This window comes from Mauremys reevesii, linkage group 2 (genome assembly GCF_016161935.1).
Source record: "Mauremys reevesii isolate NIE-2019 linkage group 2, ASM1616193v1, whole genome shotgun sequence".
Taxonomy (NCBI): domain Eukaryota; kingdom Metazoa; phylum Chordata; order Testudines; family Geoemydidae; genus Mauremys; species Mauremys reevesii.
Window position 1 is genome coordinate 195627149 of NC_052624.1, and position 26595 is coordinate 195653743.

Genomic DNA, 26595 nt, shown 5'->3' on the forward strand with positions numbered 1-26595 from the left:
AGCATTCATACTTTAAAAATAAAGTGAATTTTAAACATTCATATTTAAAAAAAAACAACTAAAAGGTTAGGGAGACCAACACAGAGCATGACAGGCAAAGTTTTAAAACTCCATGTACGACTGGTAAGTACAGTTGGCACTTTTTCTTGTGAGTGGTGAGTGGTATACACATCTGTAGATTTTAAGCTTTAAAAAAAGTTTTCTATCAATCATAGTTATTGATAATGCCCCCCCCCCATGCCTCACCACTTAAAATATGTACACACACAACACCCCTGTGAGGTAAGAAAAAGCTATCATCCCCACGTTAGAGATGGAGAACTGAGGCAAAGAGAGACCAAGGGTAAAAATTTCAAAAGCACCTAAGGGACTTAGGTGCTTAAGTCCCATTTTCAAAAATTACATAGGGCCAGATGTTTAAAGGAATTTAGGCCCCTAAAGATACATACAAGTGCCTAGCAGGGTTTACAAAAGCACCTAAGTAGGTGAGTTGCCTAACTCCTATTGATTTTACTTAGCTATTCACTAAGGGTAGGAAAAACAGAACCTGAGGCTAGAGGACACACAGAGAAGCAAAAAAACCTCTCCTTCCATTTGCAGCAGCCAGGGGAGTAGTGAAGAGATAGTCGTGAAGATATGCCCTTACAAAGGTCAGGAAGGCAGTTTTGTGCTAGGAGGAAAAATAAAACTAGCATACTTTTTCTCCCTTCCAGAAGCCAGAAGAATTGTTTTGTTTTGTTTTGTTTGGTGAGGGAGGGGGGGTATCATGGTGGGGAGAGGAAGGGGCTCCAAACTGATCAGATAACTACAAGCCAGGAGTCGCTATGAAAGATGGATACCCTAAGCAGGTTGCTAGGACAGCACCCTGCTACTAGTCCCTGGACTTTCCATCCTTCCAGTAGCTGGGAATAGGTATGGGCTGGGTTTTTCAGGAGGCCACTGCCTCTGGGATGTTGGTAGTGAGTCCTCATTCATTCATTATTTGTACTTGCTTCTGACCAGTAGGTTTTGTCTTCTGACTCATACAAATCTGGTAAATTTTTCAAGTCCTGATTTCAGGCAGTAAATGAAAACTGACATGCTAGGAAGGATGTATCAATATATTGGTATGTGTGTTTCTATATATAAGCAGATAAAATGTTTGCTCATACAAACAGTGCATGCATTGTTAGGTAGGAACAGATTAGTAACTCAAATGCATAATATGTGCCATGTGATATAGAAGGGATTTAATTTGCTGGTTAGTTGGGTTTTTTAAAATGCCAATAGCAACGTAAATGGCTCATTTCTATAATTATTATTATTTACTAGATTAAACTTGGTCAATAGAAAAACTCCCATTGATTTCAATTTTCCAAGATTTCACCCATTATTATTATTTAATCTCCAACAGAGTGCTCTGCTTTGTAGAAGACATGACTCTTAACCCAAGGAACGATCTCCAAAATCAAAAGAAAATAAAAACAATTAATTTATGTGACATGAGCTTGAAACAAATTTAAATATCAAATGTTTCTCCTTTTCATCCAGTCCTGGTATCCAATCCTGGTTTGCCTGGCATGGAGTCGGGTAAAGCATCACAAGCACATGCACACAATCAAAAGATGAGTCTTGTTCCCACCTCTTCCATTAACTGAGGGAAGGATCCTTCCAAAATGTCCAGGGAAAAGAGAGCTCCGGAATCTCTACTGATCTATATGCAAGACTTCTACATGGTCCTGCATAGCAATGCTGCCTAAGATATTACTGGCCAAATCCTGCTCTTTATTGTGTTGCCAGGGAACAGTGGGAAGATGTAGGGATCCTATCTTCCCTTTGCCCAGTCCCTCCTAATGCTCAGGGGAATGCAAGTAGAGGGTAAAGCTACTGTCACATCAGGTAAATATTGCCTCAAATGGGGCCTCAACTAACAGCTATGAAATGTGACTAGGAGTCCAGTCAGTTATTGTGCATTGTCATCAGGCACTAGGCAGCAGCAGTACAGCATTCTCAACACCGTGTCCTCCCAGGTACTGTCATGGCAGCATGAACCATGAGAACAGCAGATCCACTTTTCTTCCCTGTGCATCTCTCACCATTAAAAGATTTCATCCAAAATCAGCCTTCATGGAGCCCCCAGTTATACCTGTGCAACTCCACTGAATTGAGCAGGAATGAAAAGGTGTAAATGAGGGCAGAATATACCCCATGAAGTTTATTTTTATTAATAACGTATTGGACACTTTAGAGTACAGCTACAAAGACTACAACTCCTTGTTTTGGAACATGTGCACCTAAGATACAGATGTGTATCTTTCTAAAACCCTCCCAAAGCTCATACTTGAATCTCAACCTCAGCAAAGACACTAGCCATATTAAATGGGCAAGATATATTAGATACAAATAATCTCACTGAATACACAACTATAAACTAGCTTCTGAGTCTTAATATCAGGGCCCTGTGTCTGGCCCTTTCCAAACATCCGCTCAGCTCTTTCCTTAGTAGATTATTTTAAAATACACTATTTACATCTTTTGCTGACTTGGGTAGTTTCTTTCATTTTCCCATTCAGTCTTAATATACACAAGTTCTGCTTTATTTGCTAATATCCCTAAATCTCATTTTTTTTCTATATCATTGATATCTTAATTTTAGGAAATCTCATCTTCATTTGTTTTAACTAATGATTCTATAAGCTCTGTGTATGATTTGTAATTAAGCAAAATTAAGTCCCTTTAGCAATGGGACCAAAATTTTAATTATCTCTAAATTTGTGCCCTACTAAAGCCAGAATGTAAAATCATAATGTCTAAGAGAAAACCAAGTAGCAGGAAGCCAAATATTAAACAGAGAAGCAAGTGTAACTGTGCTCCTATATTTATTCTAACAGCAAGTGGGCCTTTGCATGCCTGTTTGCTTGATTTGCACAAATGACTGTAGTAACTATGTGCAAAAGCCAAGGGGCACAGTTACACATGCATTTTTGTACACTGAACACAAGCCTCCTTGTTCAGAAGCGTTTCCCATGACATCTAATTGCTTGATGTATGTGCACAAATGACATCTGCACACACAAACAGATTATGTATTAAATTATGGGCAAAAAATTTGGAGGCTGGGTTGAGGCTTCTTTCAAATTTTGTTCCTTAATGCATACTCTGATTTTTGGGAAGAAGGCAATGAATTACTGACACTTGTGTAGAATTCTTCCTGCAGTTGCTAGCACAGCATTGCTATTAGGTAAATTCCAAGTTACAAACTTACGCTCATTCTCTTACACTTCTATGCAGAGCTCAGTCATGTTACCATGCAGTGACACCCTCTGGCTGATTCAGTTGTGAGCTAGCATGTTCGTCATTATAGTTGAAATCCACTCCACCTGCATACAGAACCCGTAATTGAATTCTGTATAAGTAGACTGCAGAGAAAGGGAATTGGGAAATGAAATCCTAGCCGCAAGCCTGGGATCAGTCCTGGAGTCTTCCACTGTCAATCCCTCTCCCCCTCACTCAATGTTGTCTGCAATGGGATATGCAAGCTTAGCAAGGAGGCTGTTTCAACTGTTCACAGGCACCCCTACATACCCACCCCACACTGTGTTCCCTTGTGCAACTCCAGTGTGGAGCTTCTGTACTGTGGAGGGTCTTGAACTTGCCATGTGCTTCAAGGGTAGATTTTAGTGTGTGACGGTATTGCAAATGAGGCCAGGCTGCTAAAAGCAGGAAAATGAATGGGATGCTGGAAGCACCCCTATTTGAGAAAAAAAGTCTGACTTTCCATTTTAAAAGATTACCATATTTCTGAGGCACTATTTTTTGTCCCAAAAAAGGTTTCAAATGTTTAACAGAATGGAGTAGTAGAGTGAGTCAAAATTTGATAACCTTCTTTTTAATGTGGTTCACCAGACATTTCATGAAACACTTTTCAGACCAAATTTTCACCACTGAAAAGGACAGGTCAAAACCCAACAATAAATATAACAATGACAACAGAGATAATAATAATAATGAATGGCAGTTATTTACCCCACTCTGCACAACACTGAAATCGAGATTCTCAGAGTCTAAGTTCCATGCCTACAGGCTGATAGCAAAATTAAAACATATGCATCAGCTCCTGACTTGGATCATAAGAGACCCCAGACTGATTCAATATTGTTCAGTGTGACACTGACAAATGTTCTCCCTCTAGGACAGGCATAATTCTTCCAGAGCTGTACTTGGAGACATTAAATGAGCAAGCTGAAGAAGCCACACTGAATTTGGCTGATGAACAAAGAAAAGGCTAACTTTTCACTAGCTATATTTCAAATATGTGTTAAGTAGAAATCAGCACAGTATGCAGGAAGTATGCTTGATCACTTCTGCCTTGAAAGAGGATATTTGCAAATCACGTTGCAGTGTTAGGAACTGATTCTGGGGGAAGCCGAACATCCTCACATTGCTCTGACTTCACGGGAGTTCAGCAGCTCTCAGGAGGTACTCAGTACCTTCACAGGATCAGGCAGTACATTGCAATATCATGCAGAAATCACCTCTTCAGCGTGTAAAGAATTTGTGGAATTTCCCACAGAATGGAAATTCTGGATCCTACACAGCTCTAATTGTGAATTCAGGGCCCTAAAAATGATGAGAATGGCTTAAAAATCATGAGATTTAAAAAAAATAAACTTGGGATCCTTTTTATTTGCCTTATGGCTTTTCTCTGCAATCTTGAGGGCTAGAAATCTACATTTTTATAAATGAAAGCTGAGAGTCTCAGATAATTCTATACGTGCTGGGACTTAAAAAAATTACACCAAAGATCATTGGACTCATGATAAAATCATAAGAGTTTTCAGTACAAATGATGTCAAGTATCAGAGAGGTAGCCGTGTTAGTCTGGTTCTGTAAAAGCAGCAAAGAATCCTGTGGCACCTTATAGACTAACAGACGTTTTGCAGCATGAGCTTTCGTGGGTGAATGCCCACTTCGTCGGATGCAAAAGTGGAAATTTCCAGGGGCAGGTAAATATAAGCAAGCAAGAAGCAAGCTAGAGATAACGAGGTTAGATCAGTCAGGGAGGATGAGGCCCTGTTCTAGCAGTTGAGGTGTGAAAACCAAGGGAGGAGAAACTGGTTCTGTAGTTGGCAAGCCATTCACAGTCTTTGTTTAATCCTAAACTGATGGTGTCAAATTTGCAAATGAACTGAAGCTCAGCAGTTTCTCTTAGAAGTCTGGTCCTAAAGTTTTTTTGCTGGAGGATGGCCACCTTAAGATCTGCTATTGTGTGGCCAGGGAGGTTGCCAGGGAAGGGCATTGCCAGCAATGCCCTTCTGCTATGTACATCGGCCAAACTGGACAGTCTCTAAGGAAAAGGATAAATGGACACAAATCAGATATTAGGAATGGCAATATACAAAAACCTGTAGGAGAACACTTCAACCTCCCTGGCCACACAATAGCAGATCTTAAGGTGGCCATCCTCCAGCAAAAAAACTTTAGGACCAGACTTCTAAGAGAAACTGCTGAGCTTCAGTTCATTTGCAAATTTGACACCATCAGTTTAGGATTAAACAAAGACTGTGAATGGCTTGCCAACTACAGAACCAGTTTCTCCTCCCTTGGTTTTCACACCTCAACTGCTAGAACAGGGCCTCATCCTCCCGGACTGATCTAACCTCGTTATCTCTAGCTTGCTTCTTGCTTGCTTATATTTACCTGCCCCTGGAAATTTCCACTCTTGCATCCGACGAAGTGGGCATTCACCCACGAAAGCTCATGCTGCAAAACGTCTGTTAGTCTATAAGGTGCCACAGGATTCTTTGCTGCTAGTACAAATGATGTTCAGGCATTTTTTAAAAAACTGAAATCAAAATGACATCTGCTAACATGACCCAGTAACAGCAGGTGAGGATCCTCCTCATTTTAACCATACAGTCTCATCCTTATACCTACTACATTGGTCTTACTCCGCCATAAATAAAAAAAAAAAAGAGTCAGTGTTACCTTCTGAATTGTAATGATTCCCTCCTGTGTATCTTTGTCAACAGAAATTTTGAAAACTCCAAGGCCGTCACCATCCACAATCTTATATTCCATTTCAGCATTAGGTCCCACATCAGCATCTGCAGCTTTTATTCTGGCTACCACTGAAGCCACAGGCAAGGACTCTGGGACATTATACTGATATGACCCTGTGAAATTTAAAACAATCATTGAACCTGGGGTCATGACTTATATTAACTTGACAACTTGACAACAGATACCACATAAAAATCTTAGTTGAAAAATAGACCAATTGCTCTTTCAGGTGAAAGACAGCGGATATCATTTCTCCATCCTCTACTCTCTCCCACCAGGTTTGTAGGACTATTTAGACAGCATCTCGCTAAATTAAGGTGTGAAGTAATGAGATGAACTGTTATTAAAAAGGTTCAAGAGAACAGGATATTGTTGGTATATTTCCTATAATATCAGGGGAATAAAGTAAAAGCCAATAGAATGAGTATTAGACCTAATTTTTATAACTGTAAATCTCAAGGAAGCCCCGCCCATACTTGACATGGTTGGATCTTGAGATGTACTCAGTTTCTGACCCTTTAATAAGTGCATCTCCCTCTCCCTTGAACATTTCAACCTTGTAGTTCAAGAAGAAGGTGATATACAATGCAGCTAGAATTTCTGAGTGTAGTGTGCAGCCAATACCATTCTCACCTCCAGAAATAGATTCACTGTTGTTCTATTAATACCACAAGCAATTGGTGGCAGGAAATCTAATTCTCCTTCTCTTTGGACATATTTGTTTTTCATATACACTTGAGAAGAGGCCAGATTGGGCATGAATACATTCTGCACGTTATTCTAATTTCCCATAGCAATGAAAAACCATTGGAAGAAAGAAAAGGGATGAGATAAAATGTAATTTATAAACAGGGTGCCTTGAATTTCGTAATATACTTGTTTCTTTCCTCTTCTTGTTTAAGTCAAGAGCCATTTTGGTCAACTCAAGTAAATTGGGGGCAGATGGTTTTCTGGTTCTTCCAAGATTGATTTCTTATGAAACACTGAGTGTCTGCACAAGAAAAATCTTGCTGAATTTCCAAAGGAATGTGAACTGTACGCAAGAAAGAAAAAAATATGCATCTTGAAACCCAAGAAGTAAATGCTGCACTATAAATCTTTTATCTTTCCTTTGTCAGGGAAAGAGCAAAAGATATTAATATATGTATATAGTGTGCATCACTTTGCTTAAACTGATCTGAAAAATATTTTTATGTGGACTGATAAACAAGATAGATTTTTACAATGTAATAATACTAATACTACTAATAATATAACCTAGCTGTGATATAACAATTTTTATCCAGAGATCCCAAAGCACTTTAAAGAAGAGATAAGTATTATAAGCTCCATTTTAAAGATGGCATGTACAGCATGCAAGAACGTTTAGAAATGGTAGCAGTTGTCATAAAGTACCGGTAACTTACTCCGTGGAAAACGTGGTGGGTTATCATTGACATCGGTCAGGGTGACAGTTACAGATGTGGTCCCGGACAGTCCACCATTTTGTCCAACCATATCCTTTGCTTGAATAACAAGTAAATACTGGTCTTTGGCCTCCCTATCCATGTTCGGAAGTGCAGTCTTGATAATACCTGGAGAACAAAACACACAATGTCATTGGTTGCATTTATTATTGGTAAATATATTGATATAAACATTATGTTTGCCTTATAAGAATAGTGTTGTAATGAGATACAATGATGACTTGACCCAGTATCTCCATGTCTATAATATATTGTCAGGTACAATGGTGAAGGTCCTTGTTAGGTCTGTCTGGGACAGCATCAACATTTATAGATTTATCTTTCCTATTGTGAAATTAGTGATCAAGAAAAGTAGTTTATTCATAGAAAGCTTTTACATAGTCATCAGCCATGTAGTGTAAGCTCCTGCTAATTGTTTGAAGCTTGGTCTGAAATAACTACCTCTGGGTCAGTTTCCATGTCCATTCAATCCTTTGCATCTCTGCTGAGAGTGCCAAGAAGGGGGGTAATTAGTATCAATTTTGTCATGGCACCTTTTCACTGGGAACTGAACTGAACCCGCACACTCATTTCAAAGTGTCCACCATTCACTGCCGTCAGAAGGTAACAATTTTCAACCAATGGTACCATGGGCTAATGGCTCTCTCTGCCTTATGGTTTTATACTGCCACCCACCACTGTACTATGAGATCCTTCTATGAAAAATCATTAGCAATATCAAAGTCCCTAGTGTACTTCATGTAGTTGCTGGCACTTGTACATTTTTTGGGTCCTCAGCCATCCAGTCTCTCATATACCTTCATTTCCCCACTATTTTGGTGATACGGAGAAAGACATATTTGTTATTGTTTTTCAAGATTCCAAGCTGAGTGAACTATTTAACAAATGTCTTGAAATTGTCATTGACCAAATGGATTCTTAGTATTATTAATCTCATATCCTACTAGTGCCTTCAAATGAAGCTATTTTGTATTGGCTACTATTTATTTAAACAGTAGCCACTTCTAAAGCACTCCATGCAATGAGGTGGCTTTGATGTATTAACTGAAATACTCTAATATATGAAATAATATTATTGTTATATCCACTCAGTCATTTACATATAATTTGTAATTATGATTTGAATTTTTTTTTTTTAAAAGCAGCAAAAAATCCACTGCTTTACCCATTCTGCTCTGTTGATACGTATCAGATAAATAAATATTCCTTCTCAAACCATGATGACTTTATGAATATTTCATGTTTGGTACATTGTACAGCTGCTAACTCTGATTTCCAGAGAGGCAGGCATTTACTCTACCAATGCTTAGTGTCACCAACAAAGGAAACAAACAACCGAAATAAAGGAGAGGCACACTGGGGCCCGTATCTCTTCATCGGAGATTTGTCAAATGTTTAGTTACAGTTCAATTTATCTTCTCTTCTTTTGAATGCAGGGCTCTGCATTAAACTTTTCGGTGCAAAAATATTTGCTTTACAAATAGATTTCATGGTACAACAAATGTGTGGAAAAAAATGAATACTTAATTTCACAACATATTTGTTTTTAATTGTTTCTAAATGTTCTGATTTGCTGGCTTTTTGTCATTTATAGCTACTGTCATAACTCTTCCAATGCTAGTCATCCTTTCTGGAAGATGATTGTCATGTACATAGAGGACTGTGGCATCACAACTAATAAAAACATAACAAAACATTTCAGTCTCATTCTTCAAAGATTTTGATTGAGCAGAAGTTACCATGCCACTATCCAAGAGGCTGGTCTACACAAATTTTAGATACCAGTATATCGACTTAGAAATGGGTACAAAACCCCTGATGTGAATGCAGTTATACCAAAATATAGCTCATTTCCATAAATTCAGGCATTGTTAAAGTGCTGGAGAGAGGATGGCCACGTGGTTTATGCTCTGCACTGGACTCAGTAGAGTTACGTTTCCACCACTGCCACAGACTTCTTAAGTTGCCTTGGGTAAATCGTTTTATTTTTTTGAGCCTGAGTTTGTGTTAACTTTAAAATAGGGATAGTAAGAATTCTTTATTTCACAGGGACATTGTGAGGGTAAATTCACTAATGACTGTTGAGTACTCAGATACTACATTGGTAGGGACCAGATACATACTTAAAGAAAAAAGGGCAAAAGTTACTAATTTTGTCTTCATAAGAACTGATGCAATAGAATGGATAATGTTCACAAACTTCACGAAGACTGTAAGGACATGTGCATGATGTTTGGCTGTAAAAGTTCATAAATTCCTGTGAAACATACAGAAAATTGTTTTTAAAAATATTTCTTTTTGGTAGTGGCTGGAAGAAAAGTGACAAGTGATTATTGGCATTCAAAAGCACAATGCCTTGTTTTTAGCCCTGGTCAAAGGGAAAAAAGAAACATTTTCTATTAATTTTTTTCAATAAAAATTAAAAAGAATTGTTTGACATTTCTCACAGAATTTTCATTTTCACTCTCTGAAGAGGAAATCTGGAGTCAGAAGACATCCCAAAGGAGACAACATTTACAAATTGGGAGAAGGGAATAAAAACACAGAACCGAGAGGAGTACAAAATAAAATCAGGCAGGAGGCAAGTCTTAATCTGTATGTCTTGTACAGAATATCATGAATGCTTAAATGAAAATAATAATGATAACAATAACTGCAGCAGATATGCAGCAACTGGTGGCAAATGTTTACCAATATCACAATGATTAGTACAATATGTGGATCAAAGCAGAATGGAATAGAATAATGGATTCTTCTGCACAAAATGCTTGCAGGCCCACATTGTAAACCATAGTGTTTATTACAGTCTACTTTTAAGTAAAATAAATGACACTGATTTGTGATGTGTGAAGAACACCTTGGAAATTTGTGCCAAAAATTACTTTCTCTGATGCTTAATCTCATTGTGTTGCTACAGATGTGTACTGAGATGGTGGAAAGTGGGAACAGGCTTCAGGTGGAGATGTTGAAATTTTGATCATTTCATCAAGAAATGTCTGAATTTTTTAACCATTTTTCTTCCAAATCCACAACCCTACACCAGCCTAAACTCCCAGATTTAAACCTGGACCCTAGCTGGTTTATGGCTTTGTATTGGTTCTGAGCTGGCTACTTGCATGTTGTTGGGACTTCTTAAACAGGCACACCCAGAGAATTATGCTCATCTGAGAACATCTAGAGACAATCCAGAAATGTTCAAAGTTTCAAAGGAACAATCTAGGCCAGGCCCCATACAGATATGGAGACTGGTTGAGACCCACAGTGAAGTTTTTGGCAGCAAACGGAAGCTGAGAAAGGTGGTCATACAGAAGAGGAATCTCAGGAAGCCTGAAGAGGGTTGGTGTATGTAGGGGCAATGGACAAGGAAGCTGGTGAGATCACAGTGAAGGACAAAACAGATAAAATATTTTCAAGTGGTTATATATTTCAAATGTGTGCTATTAATTTACAAACTAAACATGTTCTTGACATATGGAAATAAGACCACTAAAACCACAATTCATTTTCTAACAACACACTGTACTAGCAGGTATCCCGTCTGAGTTTCAAACAAATGTGGTATAAACTATATCTCAGCATTATTGTGGACTTATCTGTGGGGGAACCTGAAAAAGTTACCTGTCTTTGGCTCCACAGAAAAGTAAGGCTGTCCTTGCAGAATACTGTACACCACTCTGGCACTGTTGCCGTAAGTAGGGTCATCTGCATCAGTAGCTGTTACCTGAACCACAGAAGTTCCTATAAAAGGTTTAAGACACTACTTTAGTTAAATGTCCCACAGTTCTGAATTACATTAATGCAACAAGCTAGACTTACAAACAACGTTATATTTTTTCCATCCCTCTGCTTCCACATAGCATAGCAAGTGACTAGCCCACCCTACATTTCCACACTGATCCCATTCAGAATGTTAGTTCACCTTTCTAAATGACTACTACAGGCTACTATGATACAAGTTTGTAACATCAGTACAGATTAACAGCTGCCCTTTAAAACCTCCTCACCAAATGTACAAACAGTACATAATCTTATTGAATATTGTAATATTTTGCCTTTACGGTTATTTTTCGTTCTGATGAAAGAGCTGGCTTGGCTGTTTTTGTGATGTACGTGTTTTAGTAGTCCACAAGATAGGTACACCACAGTAAATGGCAGTGAGAACCACCCCACATTGCCCCATCAATGTAGCTCAGTCCTGACCTGGAGGGACCAGATTTAAGTATGAGGGACATTCATTCCCTATGACCATCTAATGTTTGACCTCAGTGATCAGACAACCAATAAGGGAATGCATTAGGGCCCCTGTGATGGTAATTTGCTATGTAAACACTTGTCCACCCAGAAATGGGCTGAGACCCCAACTCATTATTAGCTATGGCAACAACTCTATACATGCCTCATCCCCACCATTCTTCCCTGTCTGGGGCCAACTGGGGAAAGAAAACTTTTGCCCCTTTTAAGGACTGCCTCTCCTCATTTTCCTCTCCTCCTTCTGGGCCCTCAGCCTCCTCATTGGCTTGGGGAGGGGAGGCTGGCTGGCTGGAAGGGTTCAGCAAAAGCCCATTGGCTCCCATGCAATTGATGAGAGGATTAATAAGACCTTTCCTTTGCCTGAGGTATCATTCTGCATCTGGGATGAACAACTCCCACCCTGCCCCTTTTTGGGATTAGAGAACAACTGGGTTTCTGGGCCTTGGGGCTTGCATCAGGCTAGTCAGCTTTTGGGAGCTGGGAAAGAATTTTTCTCTGTCAGATTAGACAGGGAATGGTGGGTTTTTGTCACCTTCCTCTCAGCAACCTACGGACCTGGTAGGTACTTAAGACCTTTGATTCAGTACTTTAAACTGGTTTTACAGCTTGATCTACAATGAAAGCTAATACGGAGGCCTAGTTTAACCCTGCCAGAATCCTTAACTTTGGCATGTATGAATATTATAACCATTATTCAATATTCTGTGCTCCTTGTGAATGCCAGGCTTACTATGTTGGAATTTACAAGGTCTCTAAGCATTGACAATGGAGCTTACAAGGTCTGCAAATATTGCAAGTGATGCTTACAACATCTTCAGACAGTAAGGTCTTTGTTCACTGCTCATGGTTTTTTCAAGGTCTACAAACAAATGTCTGCAAGGAAATGACAAGCTCTGCAGCCACAACATAGGGAGCTTGTAAATTCTTCAAATTTAACTGTGCTTGCGTACTTTCAAACTCCATTGATGAAGCCAAATGAGCTTCTAAACTTCATGAGAGGACTAGATCAGGGACTTATTAAATTATTAAACCATTCTTTAGTGCACCTGGATCTCCTCTGGAGTGAAGATAAGTCCCTTCATACAAATATCTCCTGCAGAAAACTTTCTAGGTAGGAAACCTTCATATAGAAATCTTTCTACCATGTGTGTTTCTGAGCAGATATTCTATAAAGGACTTTTTACAAAATAAACGTTGTGTGCAACCTACTTATTTATGTATATGATATTTAGCATGTAGAAGCCTTTGTGTAGCAAATTTTCAGCATAAAATCACCTCAGATAGAAAGTTTTCTATGTGAAAGTTGTGTATAGAAAATTACCCCTGGGAGGAAGATGTGTTCTAAGGGAAGTACAAGACAAGTTTTGGAGAGTAAGTACTGGTAGCTCTCAGAAAATGCAGCTAGTGACAAAAAGCCCTGCTAGTCTTGCTTTTGGGTCTCTCAAGGAATAGAACATGCATGCCCCCACCCCCACTCCGCTGTTGTAACCTTATATATGTTAACAAGATTTTTATTTCATTCATCTCTTATCTTCATTAAAATAATTTAAAATAGCAGTGGAAAGAAATGGAAGTACTTGGAAGTTTTACTTAAGAAAAGAAAAGAAAAGAAAAGAAAAGAAAAGAAAAGAAAAGAAAAGAAAAATCTCATTGCCAAAAGTTTGTTAAAATAAATTTAAGGACAATAATCTATATTACTTAGAAAAAATTAATAGATTTTTCTATAGTAGTTACAATTCAAAACCAACACTTTTAAGTAAGGAAATTGGAAGTTAAGATTCCTACATCAACTTTAAAGCTACCTGTTACTTCTGACCACTTTTCCTCATATAATATTCAAATATATGCTACATAACCTCACTAGCCCATGGACAGTTCTACATATTAGCTTGTAAAGTGTGAACCCACCTACTACTTATAGACCACAGACCCAAACCCTTTCTGGCCTCCAGGTATGAGATAGGTATGCTACATCTTGCAATTGATACTCCACATACAAACCACACCCCACCTTATCCCCCCTCTGTCACCAATAATAAACTGGGAGCCCCAATGAATCTCATTCAACATCCCAAGATTGGTCAGAGACCCCAAACTCCAGATACAAGCAAAAGATTAATCTGCACCATATCCACCTACATATGTGGGCTGTGGAACACACAGCAAAATACACATCCTCACAATGTCTTGTGGTTCGCTTATACCTGTACAGGCCAAAAGTAAGAGTGTAAATTATTTTATCCTCTGTACTTGCTAAGGAGGTTTCTTCCTTTTCTTTTAGATATGGATGTAGCCACAATTATCCATGCCTTAGTCACTTCCAGGTAGGACCTCTGTAATTAGGCTACACCTTAAACTCTTCCAGAAAATACAGGTAGTGCAGAATGGGGCAGTGTGCTTATTAAATGGTGTTTCATGCAGGGAGCAAATATTACTATATATATGTAGAGAGAGTTATAATAATCTGAAGCCCGTGACCTAACTACTCTCTTATTTAAACATTTGGGGGATAGCAGCAGGACATTTGGAGTGAGGGACCCTTGGCTTTAGAACTCATTCCCGCTTTGAATCACCAGAGCCCAGATTTGGTGCCATTCAGGAAATGCTGCTAAAGGTCACCTATTCTCCCAGGCTATTCATGTTGGTAAAAGGTTGCTTGAGGTTAACTGGTTGTTACAGAGGAGCTTATTTGGGGGTTTGTAGGTGTTTGTAGGTTTTTAAAGATTATAAGTACCTCGAGAAAAAGTGGTGGTATGGGAGGCAGGGGTTTTAAATGAGGCTGTGCAAGGAATATTGGGGAGAAGATTGTTTTTAGGGCTGACATGGCCCATTAAGGAAAACTTGTTTTTAGTGACTGGCTATGCTTGATAAAGGTCTGGTTTAAAAAATTTAAATAAATAAAAATTGTAAGCCCCTGCAGAGTTGACAAGTGGCACAATAACAGATTAAAAATAAATAAATTTAATAAATCACCATACAATGAAAGCCCATACCATTATACATCATATATGTAACAGGAGAGACATGTTTCTTTTATGTGGTAATGGGGAGGATTTCTTGTAAGTGAAAAATTGGCAGAGCAAAGAGACAGAATTAAGGTAGGCGTAAAAATCTTAATTTTCAGTCTCCTTACTTTTGAAGCACATACGGCCAGATTTTCAAGTGTTCTGCAAATCCACTTTTTTAGATGCTTATGTGGGAGCTTTTGCATACTAAGCCCTTTTGAAATTCCAGCCTACATCATTAGATCCATTCGCAAAGGGGGTTATTTTTTTTGTTTGAAATATAACATTCTGTTACATTTTTAAAATAAGCAAAATACATTGTCACTCATAACTCTATCCATAATTTAATGTTTTATTGTCTCTGACATTCCTATAGGCCATACTTTTTGAGCTTTTTTATTTCCATGGAAAAATTTGCAAGCCATCAAGATTTAGTGATTTAGGTTGGACATTAGGAAAAACTTCCTAACTGTCAGAGTGGTTAAGCAGTGGAATAAATTGCCTATGGAGGTTGTGGAATCTCCATCATTGGGGATTTTTAAGAGCAAGTTGGACAAACACCTGTCAGGGATGGTCTAGATAATACCTAGTCCTGCCTTGCAAGGGACTGGACTAGATGAGGTCCCTTCCAGTTCTATGATTCTATGAAGATATCTCCCTGCCCAATATTTTCATAAAAAGTCCAATCCAAAGCCCACTGAAGGCTTCAATAGTCCTCAGATAATGTTCTAAATATTTGCCAAATGTAATGTAGAATCATCATGCTTACATAATAATACTATTTGGAAGTGTGGGGTTATAGTTCTCATGCTTTTATAGTTCATTTTGGTTTATAAACCTGTGATCTTTTTTCATTCTGTTTCATATTCAATTAAGGAATCCTTTGTCATGGATATAATTTTAGACAAAATAGGAGAGAGATACTTTGTTCCCCCTTAATATTTCACGAATGCTGTAGATGTTTAATTAGAAATTATGTAATATGAATAAACTATGAATCAATGTGACTATGTAAGATAAATGCCACACAAGGACTTCATGCTACTAAACCCTTAATCCAATATTAATGTAGTATTCAGTATTACTATAATGCAAACTCCGAAGATATTTAAAATGTATTATTCTAGAAATCTCAAAGGAGGTGCAATTCAATCCCATGCAGAGGTCAGCACAAAGCCTCCGCACCACTCAAGTCCCACTTAAGCTCCATTTTGAGTAGTTAAATGGTATATATACTTTGTGCTGATCCCCTGCTTAGGGGAGAATTTCACCCAGTCATTTATGTTGGTGAAGCAGCAAAGGAATATGTGAAAGTAGCTCACATTAAACAATTGTGTGGGTATATAGAATATAGAATGACACTAGTGTGGGTTGCTATTTAATGGCAAAAGAGTCAGGTGCACAATCCAGTTTCAAATGCACAACCAAAAAATTGTTTCCTATTATATTTTGAGGGGGAAAGCCCTCATCTTTAGTGTGGCACTTACAATATAAATCAATGTGGGAAAAGGCAGAAGTTTCACCGGGAGGAAAGATGGAGATACTGTTCTTCAGTGTGCAAGATACAGAAGTTAGATGCTTTAAAATCTTACTTCCTGTTGCACTCTGGATGAATTCACTTGAGCCAACACTTTAAGAATGATATATATTTAGTACAAAGATGACTGAAAACAGTAAAACTAGCTTAACCCTGGGAGAGGTCACTTAGTCTGAAAAATTGGTATTTTGTTTTTTTCTTGGTAATGAATATTTTGCTCTTAAACTTTTGGATTATTTGTTCTTAAAAGTCTCTTGAATTATCTGAATTATCTTCTCTTTCCAGAGTGCAGCAGGAAACAGTTTTTAGAAGTATCTGTCCTCTTCACCTTCCCCCTAATGTTTTACAAGAATATTGATCTCCCTCTTTCCTTCAAATGTTACTCCTGCCTCTTCTGACACTGACCTAGAATGAAATGATCATGAACAAATGCAAAATATCAACTGAGGGATCATATCTATGACTTCTGCTAAGTAAAATCAAATGGCAGTAGCAACGTTCTACTTATGTTCTCTCTGCTAATATTTTGAGGGATTTCAAGTGAGCATCCTTTATTTGTAATGGTGACTAATGATTTCAGTAGCGTCCTAAACAAGATATTTTTTTTTGTTCTCTCTCCTCCTTTCATTCTGGAACCGTAACACAGGGCTTGCTAACATACAAAAGTGAAACTGAAAAAAACTAAAATGATTGTAATTCACACCATTAGTGCATGTCTGTGTGTGGACTTTGTTTTGATATAACTTAAATCATTAAAAAATCAATTTAAATTAAATTGACATAGGGCAGTCTTAATCTGAAAGAAGAGTGTCCACACATACAGTTGCAAAGTAACTGAAGTAACAAAAGGTTTGAATTACAACATATTTAGGTTTTTTTTCTATTCCAGTTTATGCATAGACAAGCCCTTAGCTCGGAACAAAACTAATTTTAAGTGAGCCAGTTTCTGGACAAGATTATCAGCTGGTGTAAATCAGCATAGCTCCACTGAAGCCAATAGAACATTGCCAATTTACACCTGTTGAGGGGCTGATCCTTTAAAATGACTAAATAATGGATCTGAATGTAGACAGGGTTTAGATGTGCCTCATTCATATTGCTATATTCCAGTAGAATACTTGAACTACTTACAAGGCTTCACTCTCTAATTCTAATAAACTTCAAAACTCTTTTAAGTTGGGCCAAGTTCTGCTCTTGGGTCCATGCACGTGTTCCCACAGAGCATAATTTGGCTATTACAAATGAGGTACAGTTCTAACACACCAATATAAGCAATACATACTAAACACTTTATGTACTAAATGGCTTTTAAAGGAATTTGTTCATAATGGAGTTGATGTATACAAAAGGAGATATTATCACCTCTCTGTGCCAGAGCATTGGTGTGAAACTTTCTGTTCTTAATGAGAATTATAAAACAAAGGTTCTGGGCACTGAAATGAGAAGTACACCATAAAACGCCTATCTAAATCCCTATATAGCTAATTTAAGTTTTTCTACATTTTTGAAAGAATAAATATTTTGTAAAGCCTTATTTTCCCATCAAGCCTGCAAACCTCCAACCGTTGCAGGTGGCTCATAGATAATTAAATAGCTTGGTGTAATACTGTAAAAAATAATGACATTTTAAAAAAGATAATACGAACAGATTTCCCAAGACATGAACAATGTATTCTCTACTTACCCACGGGGGACATCTCAGGAACCCCAGCAGTGTAAGGGCCATCCAAAAATTTTGGTTCATTGTCATTGATGTCCTGAATCTTAATGACGAACTCCGACTCTGGTTCCACAGGTTTATTAGTCAGCCTATCTAGTGCTTGTGCTCGGAGCGTGTAGTAGGCCTGCTCTTCCCGATCCAGCCTCTTTGTAGCATGAATATCCCCAGTGTTCTCATCAATAATGAAAATGGAACTTGCCCCTTCGCCTGACAAGATGTATTTGATGGAGCCATCTCCTTTATCAACATCAGAGTGAAGCTGGTGAAAAATTGATGAGAGATGAGATTAACTTACAAGAGAGTCAGTGATATGGAGATATGTAAAACTAATTCTTATGTCATGCAGCAGTACATGAAATTCTATTGTTCTTGGAAAGATAAGCTGAATGTTTATTGTGTGCAGCATGTGAAAGACTATTAAAATCTGTCAGCTTGCTCTTGTAAGCAAGAAAATGTCTTTCCTTTCAGTATGCAATCTCACTTTCAAAAGCATTTTATGTCATTTCAAAACAACAGTAGCCTCCTGCTGCATTTCAGTTCTAGAATGCTGTCTGTTCTTAAATAGGTGTAACCATGTAGTAGCTATCAATGCCTGTCCTACAGGATGTTTGTGATTTTGGAGCAAAGTTACTATCAACTAAATCTCAATAATTGTTTCTTCGCTTTTGGGTACCCTAAATCAGCTACAAGATAGTTTTCCCAGTGTTCATTGTACAAGATAGTCTGGAAGAATCAGACTAGATTCGAGAATCAAAGAGTCTTGCTCCGCTACTAACATATTGTATATCCTTGAACCGGTCACTTCATTCTGTGCCTCAGTTTCCTCATATGTAAATGTGGATAACCCTTACCAGCCTGCAAAGAGTTGCACTAGTGCTAAAAATTATCATTTCACTGAGATCAAGATGAAGTTCACAAAATTTCATCCAAAACATGATCAAAATGCAATTTTGTAATACAAATGGCAGAAGTGTAGATCAGTAAAAACCTGGAAAATACTCACACCTTTCTATGCTCCAGGAATGATATCTATTTATTCATTATACATCATCTAAAGCCTGTCTTAAAATACAGGAACAGTATAACCAATCTGCACCTACATAGGTAGTAATAGCACTATATGTCACAGCTGCATTTCATGGCTGGAACCAACCCTGCTTCACACAGGTATGTGGCTAGAACATGAAAAGAACCAAGAGATGGCCTAACACCTTTATATAATATCTACCACTTCACAGCATGAATGTCAGAGTGTAGTTATTATGGGACAGAATAAAGGTAACCGAACCCACACATGCACATCCCCAACTTCCCCCCCTCCCCAACACACACACAATAAAGCCCCAAACAAACAAAAAACCACTTCCGTAGGGAACAAGTGAAAACACTAGTCATATGCATTTTAGCACCTGCTGCTTTGTTAAAAGATTGTGTTACTTGAGGACAATGACGAAGATGTTCAAACTGTTTGCTTCTCTTATCCTCTTTGGAACATCTTTCACCCCATATCAAATGCAGGTTGAGCCTGTTTGTACTTTACCGTCATGGTTATCATTCTTTCCATCACTAATATTTTTTTTTCTCAGCTGGGAGTATCACTAGGATTGTAATCACTGCCAGAATTCATGGGCAGAAAATTGCTGTCTGAGTCAGAACTTAATACAATTGCAAAAGGCCTGTGTCATTTCAGCAGTGAAAAATTGGAGACCAATTTTGAATTTTTAAAATGGATAAAGAGCTACATATTACTTATACATTACCTAGCTTATATTCTCTAGATAGCTACTATTTATGCAGTTGCAGTATGCTCCTTCTACCAATCTTAATAGATGGACTGCAGTCTGAGCTTTTAGTGGATAACTGATACTCTGTGGACTGAAAGAGTGACCAACAATGTTCTTTGATACTACAAAATTCAGGCTGTGGGTGAGCTACACTCACTGCACATTTTATTTTATTAAAATTACAGAATATTTGTTCTACTAAATCTTTAAAAAAGAGTGCCCCCGGCTCAACTAGCTGCAGAAGCACTCCCTACTTACTTAATCCTAGGGAAAACTCTATATCACCACAGAAGGCAGTGTGGTGCTCTCATTCTTTAAGAACACCCTAAAAAGTTTGCTTAAACACTTTTTTGAATATTTTAGTACCAGCATGAGAAAAATGAAAGTTCAGTGCAAGGAACAATGTAAAAAATTCAACTGCACTGAAAGGATCCAGATAGCTGGAGAATGTACACATCTACCTTGCTTTAGGTATCTTTAGTGTAAGTCTACTGTTAAGATGGAGGAAGTAACTCACCTTGTAGACTGAGCACAGGACTTAGACCCAGGAGTTCTGGGCTCTACTTCCATTTCTGCCACTGACTATTAATGTGTCTGTGGACAAGTCACACTCTCAGTTATTCAGTTTCCCCATCTGAAAGTGGAATATTTACCCAGGTCAGAGTCTAAAGCTTTGTAAAGATTAATAAATGTCTGCAAAGTACTTTGAGACCCTGGGAAGGTCTTGTAACTGACCTGGGTTGATCCTGGGGGATTAATATTCAGAAGGATATGGTGCCACTTCTGCAGCACTCTTTGCCAGCTGTTTTCCAGGAAAACCCTACTCTGGAACTCTGTGTGGAAGAGCTCCAGAGAGTTTCTGCAATTCAGATTGTGTGTAAGGTAGAGTAGTATTGCTCTGTGGCACTGCCCTCAACACGCTCTCCGCTGCACTTGTGATTTCTCACATAGAAATCCAAGAGGGACCTAGCACAGAAGTCTAAAAGGGGGCCCAGCCTGTAGCAGTGCAAATACGTTATGATTTCAGGGGAGAGGTTATCCAGTAGAGCAACATAAATGACTCATGTCTCTGTAGAGGGGGTGGTCCCAAGGATCCAAAGAGTTTGGAAGTTTTGCCCACTCTGGAGTTCCCCTAACTCATTGCCTTTCAGGCACAGTTTGTAGGAAATCAGAGAGATCTCCTACCCCCACCAGCCACAGATTTCTTTACAAGAGGCCATAATTAGGGGGCAATGGTCTTCATTACTTTCTCTGAACCCAAACTTTTTTTCAAGGATTTCAGATCACTTCATTTAATGAAGGGACTATATGTTCCCCCCAATTGCTAGTGCCTCCATGCAAGTCCACCTTTAGTCAATCCCCCATATTAGCTACCCCACACATACACACATGTGGGGATCTAGGTCACCTTATCTCTATCTTCCAAGTTCTGTTGAATGGGCCCAGATGCCCCTCAGCTGAGCCCCAAGCACATCTACTATTAGGCTTTGTAGGTTCTGTGGTTTAATTTTCCCTGGCATGAATTGTGCACAAGAGCTCATGAGAAATAAAAGTGAAGGCACCAGCTCTAAAAGAGAAAACACCAAATGCATCCTTAACAGTGGGAGGATGTTGCCATAATCAGGAAGATTTAGGGAGAACTAACAACTCTAGAAAGGCAGGGTCATGTTAACCTGTTGGGAGTGAGGAGATCTCCAGAGGTTTGGTAGTTATCTGAACTACATATACACATTTTTTGAGGTTTATGTATCACTAATGACAATTATTTTCACTGTGTGCTTGACACTGCAAGTTGCTGAGAGCCCTTAACTCCCAATGAAATCAACAGGAATAAAGGTCAGTTAGCGCTTCACAGGATCGAGCCCTAAAAAACCATCACTTTAAAATATTCTTGTGCGTATGTGTGTGAGATATACAGTGATCTCTTTAGATTTTGACCAGCAAAGACACTACTTCTCTAATAAAAAAATAAACCAAATTCTGCCCTCAGTATACCCATGGGACCTGCTGAACCTGAAGGGCTAAACCTTAGGGTACAGTCTGACCTGCTATGTTTGTATTTTTTTAATTAGGACAACAATTACTCTGCCATTGAGGGTCTAACAAATGACTAGTCCATTTCTTTCAGATTCACTGACACTAAATGCTCTATGCTTTCAGACATCTTGTGGGTTGTGATTCACAGGGCCAATGATAACATCATTTTCCATTACTTAGCATTATTGTGTGCTGTTGTAGTATCTCCTATAGAGCTAAAAATCTATTTCCATCAATAACTACGGATACCTGTGCACTAGAGTCAATTTGTCTGACCAGCAAGACTCTCCCTGACTTCTGGAGGCATGGACTGCTATTTCCCTGGTTTCAGAATCCCTCAAAATATGCTAATATTTTGCTAATATTACTGTCTTCCTCTTTCTAACATTAAATACATTTTAAATCTATATCTGAAGCTGTTCCTCATGGTGACAGGATTGTTAATGGCTCCTGTTTCATTGCAAGGTCCAGAGATGCAAAGCCTGGGGCAGGGTAGAAAAGACAAAGACAGAAAGAATATGAGGAGCTGCAGGCTTTCCACCACCAACAGGATCACAAAGGCTGTGGCGAGAAAGAGGGAGAGAAAAAGAGTATGAGATGCTGCAGTATTCACAGATTCAAAAATATTGGGCTTTTGAATCAAATATAGATACTTATTCTCAGCATAACTGAGAAAGTCTCTTGAGGAGGAGTCACCACACTTCACCCCTTTTCTATCCCACTGTGAAAAGTATGAGAAAGGGATGGGGGACAAAGGAGAACTGATTCCTCATCCATAGTTCTCTGTACTGTGGAGATGACACAAATGTACCTGCTCTCTTGTCTTAACACTAAAACTGAGCACGGATGATGGGGAGATAGGAGGATGACGGTTCGGGGAAGTAATAAAGAAAGACAAAATGGCAGAACTCTCTGTTTTGGCTCTACAATTGTGGACTCTTCAGGTCTTGTGTCCAGCCAACAGTTTGGATTAGCTAGGTCCCTGGCAGCACCCTTCTCCCCATTCTCTCCCCTCCCCATCCCCACCCCCATCTCACCAAAAAGACTGGAGATGGATTGTGAAGTGAAGGGGACACACTCACAACTACCTGCTGCCATCCCATTGGCAAGACTGACAAGTGGGCTGGGAGGGAATGCGCAGCCACATGCCCAGATGAAACTAAAGGCACTTTTCAAATATTAAATTGTCCGAAAATGGAATGAAAGTAGGGGGAATCTCAAACAAAATTATCTTAGCAAAGACTGTATTTGCCTCCTTTCTTTCCCATCTTATTCATTTCAATGGTCACGAACAACAATGCTGTTACTTAAATACTTAATATTATTGGATTTACTATTTTCTTTGATTGTAACTATGCAATTTTGCCATATATTTTTATATTGTTGTTTGTATTGGCATTTTCAATTGTGATTGTTAATTTAAATTTGTTACATATTTCCATAAAATATATACCTGTACAATATTTGTTATATGGGAGGGTGTTTGGGGATCAAGGCTCAGTGAACTGGAATAATTTCAACCTGAGTAAAAGTTTCAATCTGGAATGAAATTAGTCTATGTAGGGGTGTTGTCAAAGTTAAATTTAATTTGGAGACTTGTCATATTCCTGTTAAAATCAGGGTGCACTCTCTCCCTGGCTCACACCCACTTATTGACCTTACCGTTCTCAAAATGGGTTCTTGAATACTGAGCACTTTTGAAAATCTCACCGTATATCATGAATTGCCATTTTGCCTCATCACAAAATCATGTGAAATAGAAATAGATAATTGTAATACACATAACTGACATCCGCAAAGGCTTGTAATTCGCATCATTCACCTCACACCCAGGAGCTAGCCATAGAACTTCTCAGCTGATAATGATTTTCTTTTAGAAACTTGCTTCCAAAGAACACTGAGGAACAACTCCTGGAGGGCAAATGTTTCCTTTTGTTTTGTTTTGTTATTTTATGTTACATTGCTGTACAATGCTAGGATCACAGGGGAAAAACACTATTTTATGTTCTGCTTTTTAGTATAAGAATCAATATAGGGAAGGGATAAAGTAAAGAGAAAAGCACCAAATATAAATGTATGTCCAAAAATAACTATAATCTTAATCAGGGAATGTTAATGGGGGGGGAACTATTTCTAATATTATGCTTTCTAAAGGCTTGGCTTTTGTCATGGTGTCCAATGCCATCAATGCTTGACTGGAACCAATGTAGATAGTTACGCCACAATGGCACTATTCACCTTTCTGACATACTAGCCACATGTGTTTGGCTCTCTTGCTTTGGGATCTTGAACAGAAATGACCACAGTGCAGTAGAGGATGTAGCACCACAGTAAACACATATTCACTCTGTGTAACACAGGCAGAAACATCAAGGACTACTCAGAATCTGGTCCAACCCAGAGCACAGCATCTGCTGGGCACTGGCCTGAAGATACAATGAGGAGCAGATGCCGACTGGAGCGCAGATGGCAGAAGAGACTAGTATTGGCTTTGCAATGCAGAGACATGGTCAGAGGTCCAGAGATAATGGAGAGTACAGATCCATATGGGTCAGGAAGAGGAGCAGCGAGATGTGAACAAAAAAGACATCAGGGAGAAGAGAACAGAGCAGACATGACACCATAGACCAGGGTTCCCAACTTGCTTTGCAGCTTGTGCAGGGTAAGCGCCTAGCAGGCCACGAGATGCTTTGTTTACCTGAGCGTCTGCAGGTACGGCCGCTCGCAGCTCCCAGTGGCCATGGTTCGCCATTGTCCCGCATATATTCTCCCCAGATATGGCCATAGACCATATATGGGGAGAATGAAAGAAAAGCAGATGTCAGACATGGATGGGGTGGGCACACCAGACATGGAGGTCAGAGTGATAACAGAGGAGGAGGGAAGGCACTGGGGTAGAAGAATATGGAGGGAAAAGATAACAGGAGAGATAGAAAGTGAAAAGGAATGGAAGGCAAAAACAAAGAGCTATAGAGATGGTAAAAAAGAAAGAAAGCACAAAATAAAATAGTGAATGGGGCTGATTTTGCAGTCTAGGGGTGGAGAAAGAATCTCTGGGATAGAATGGTAGCAGCTCACCAGCATTTTTAATATTCCAATTTGGGCATTGGATATCCTATGAATGTTTACGGCATTTTTTGCTGCTGGACAAGCATCATGTAACTGTAAATGTTTGCTGTAACTACCCTGTGTTTACAAAGAAACTATGTTCTCCAGGGAAAATTTGTATTAACAGTTAAATTATATATTAGGAGGGACAGTGAAGGCTGTTGTAAATGTAAAAAGATTCAGAATCAGCAAAATCAGGTCTAGAGGGGAAAAAAAAGGGAAAAATGCAAGTGACCATACGTGCACAGAGCAGTGAAAAAAATTAGAGTATTTTTCAAAATTTAGAGTCACAGTCTCAGATCCTCCGCTGTTCCAGAGCTCTGAACAGCGTAGCTGAGTGATAAAATGGAAGGAAATACAGCTTTAAGCAACTTTTGTACTTCACTAAGCTCCCAGGCTGCCATGGGTCACTGCAGTCTCTAGAGTAATTTAGAGCAGCCCAGAGCTGCTCTAAATTATGCGAGTTTTGAGAGCCCTCCTTAAGGGCCTCTGTGCTAGCTGATGATTGCCTCACCATCTCCTGCCCCTGTAGCCCGTCTGATACAACTGGCAGTCAGAGAGATCGCATAGCACTGGCTATGTCAACTCTAGCCAACCAACTTCCCTACTGTGATGCTGTATGATTGAAATATGACCATTTGAATCATTAATATTGCCTTTTAGACAATTGCAACAAATCTTGTACAAAGTATGTCATGGAATGTGTCAATGGAAAAGATATGATTTGCTAAGTATGATTATCCTGTTTATATGCATGTAACATTTTTGTGTCTGAAGTTATGAATACTGGCTATATAGATCTATATATCAAATGTATTTGCTCCTGAGATAACACCCCCAAGGTAATTTATATCCAATCTGGTCAGCACATTGTGAATGAACTATTCAAGTTGATGACCCATTAAATAACACTTAAATCTCACAATGGGCCACAGAAAAAGCTTCTTCCCACCTGGTGTCCTTCCTGTGGATGCTTTAGTCAAAATATGGGTAATGGCTGCTTCTATGAGTCATCAAAGCATGCAAAGTTATGTGACTTGCTCATGTGACCCTGAACTCCATCTTGTGCCTGTAATTTTCCATAAACTAAGCAGTCCCTCCACATGGGTGAAAGTATAAAAGAAGGACCCTGGAAGCATCTCCACTTTGCCTCTTTCCAGGGCCAGCTCTAGCTTTTTTGCCACCCCAAAAAAGCAGGGGGAAAAAAAAAAGATAAAGTCGATCGGCGGCACTTCAGCGGGAGCTCAATCATGCCATTACCTCTCTTCCTCTTTGGAGGCACTTCGGCGGCAGCTCTAAGAGGAAGAGAGGGACTGAGGGACTCACCGCCGAACTGCCGCCAAGGACCCGGACGTGCTGCCCCTTTCATTGGCCGCCCCAAGCACCTGCTTCCTTTCCTGGTGCCTGGAGACAGCCCTGCCTCTTTCCTGCTCTGATCTCTGGACTATGGATTTACACTAAAAGGACCATATTTACTATGGTCAGAGGATCTTCCAATCTTCTGTAAGTTACCCCAGACTTTATAAGTGAGCAGTCTGTAACATCACTGCTACAAACCTGATCCAATAACTTTGCAATGATTGTATGTATAAGACTTCCTTAACCATTTTAAATCTCTCCTCTTTCCTTTATTTTCTATAAATAA

The 26595-nt window shown here is 39.0% G+C and overlaps 1 protein-coding gene across 3 annotated transcripts in view; it reads right to left on the minus strand.

The window, feature by feature from the left end:
* LOC120399305 (cadherin-7) overlaps positions 1-26595 on the minus strand; it is a 109074-nt gene that overhangs the window by 37098 nt on the left and 45381 nt on the right. For all 3 annotated transcript variants that reach the window (XM_039527458.1, XM_039527459.1, XM_039527457.1), the window contains exons 3-6: positions 17986-18280; positions 11127-11246; positions 7449-7616; positions 5968-6155 (exon numbers count right to left, since the gene is read on the minus strand). In XM_039527458.1, coding sequence (XP_039383392.1) covers positions 5968-6155; positions 7449-7616; positions 11127-11246; positions 17986-18280 — 771 coding nt within the window. The remainder of the gene's footprint in view (positions 1-5967; positions 6156-7448; positions 7617-11126; positions 11247-17985; positions 18281-26595) is intronic.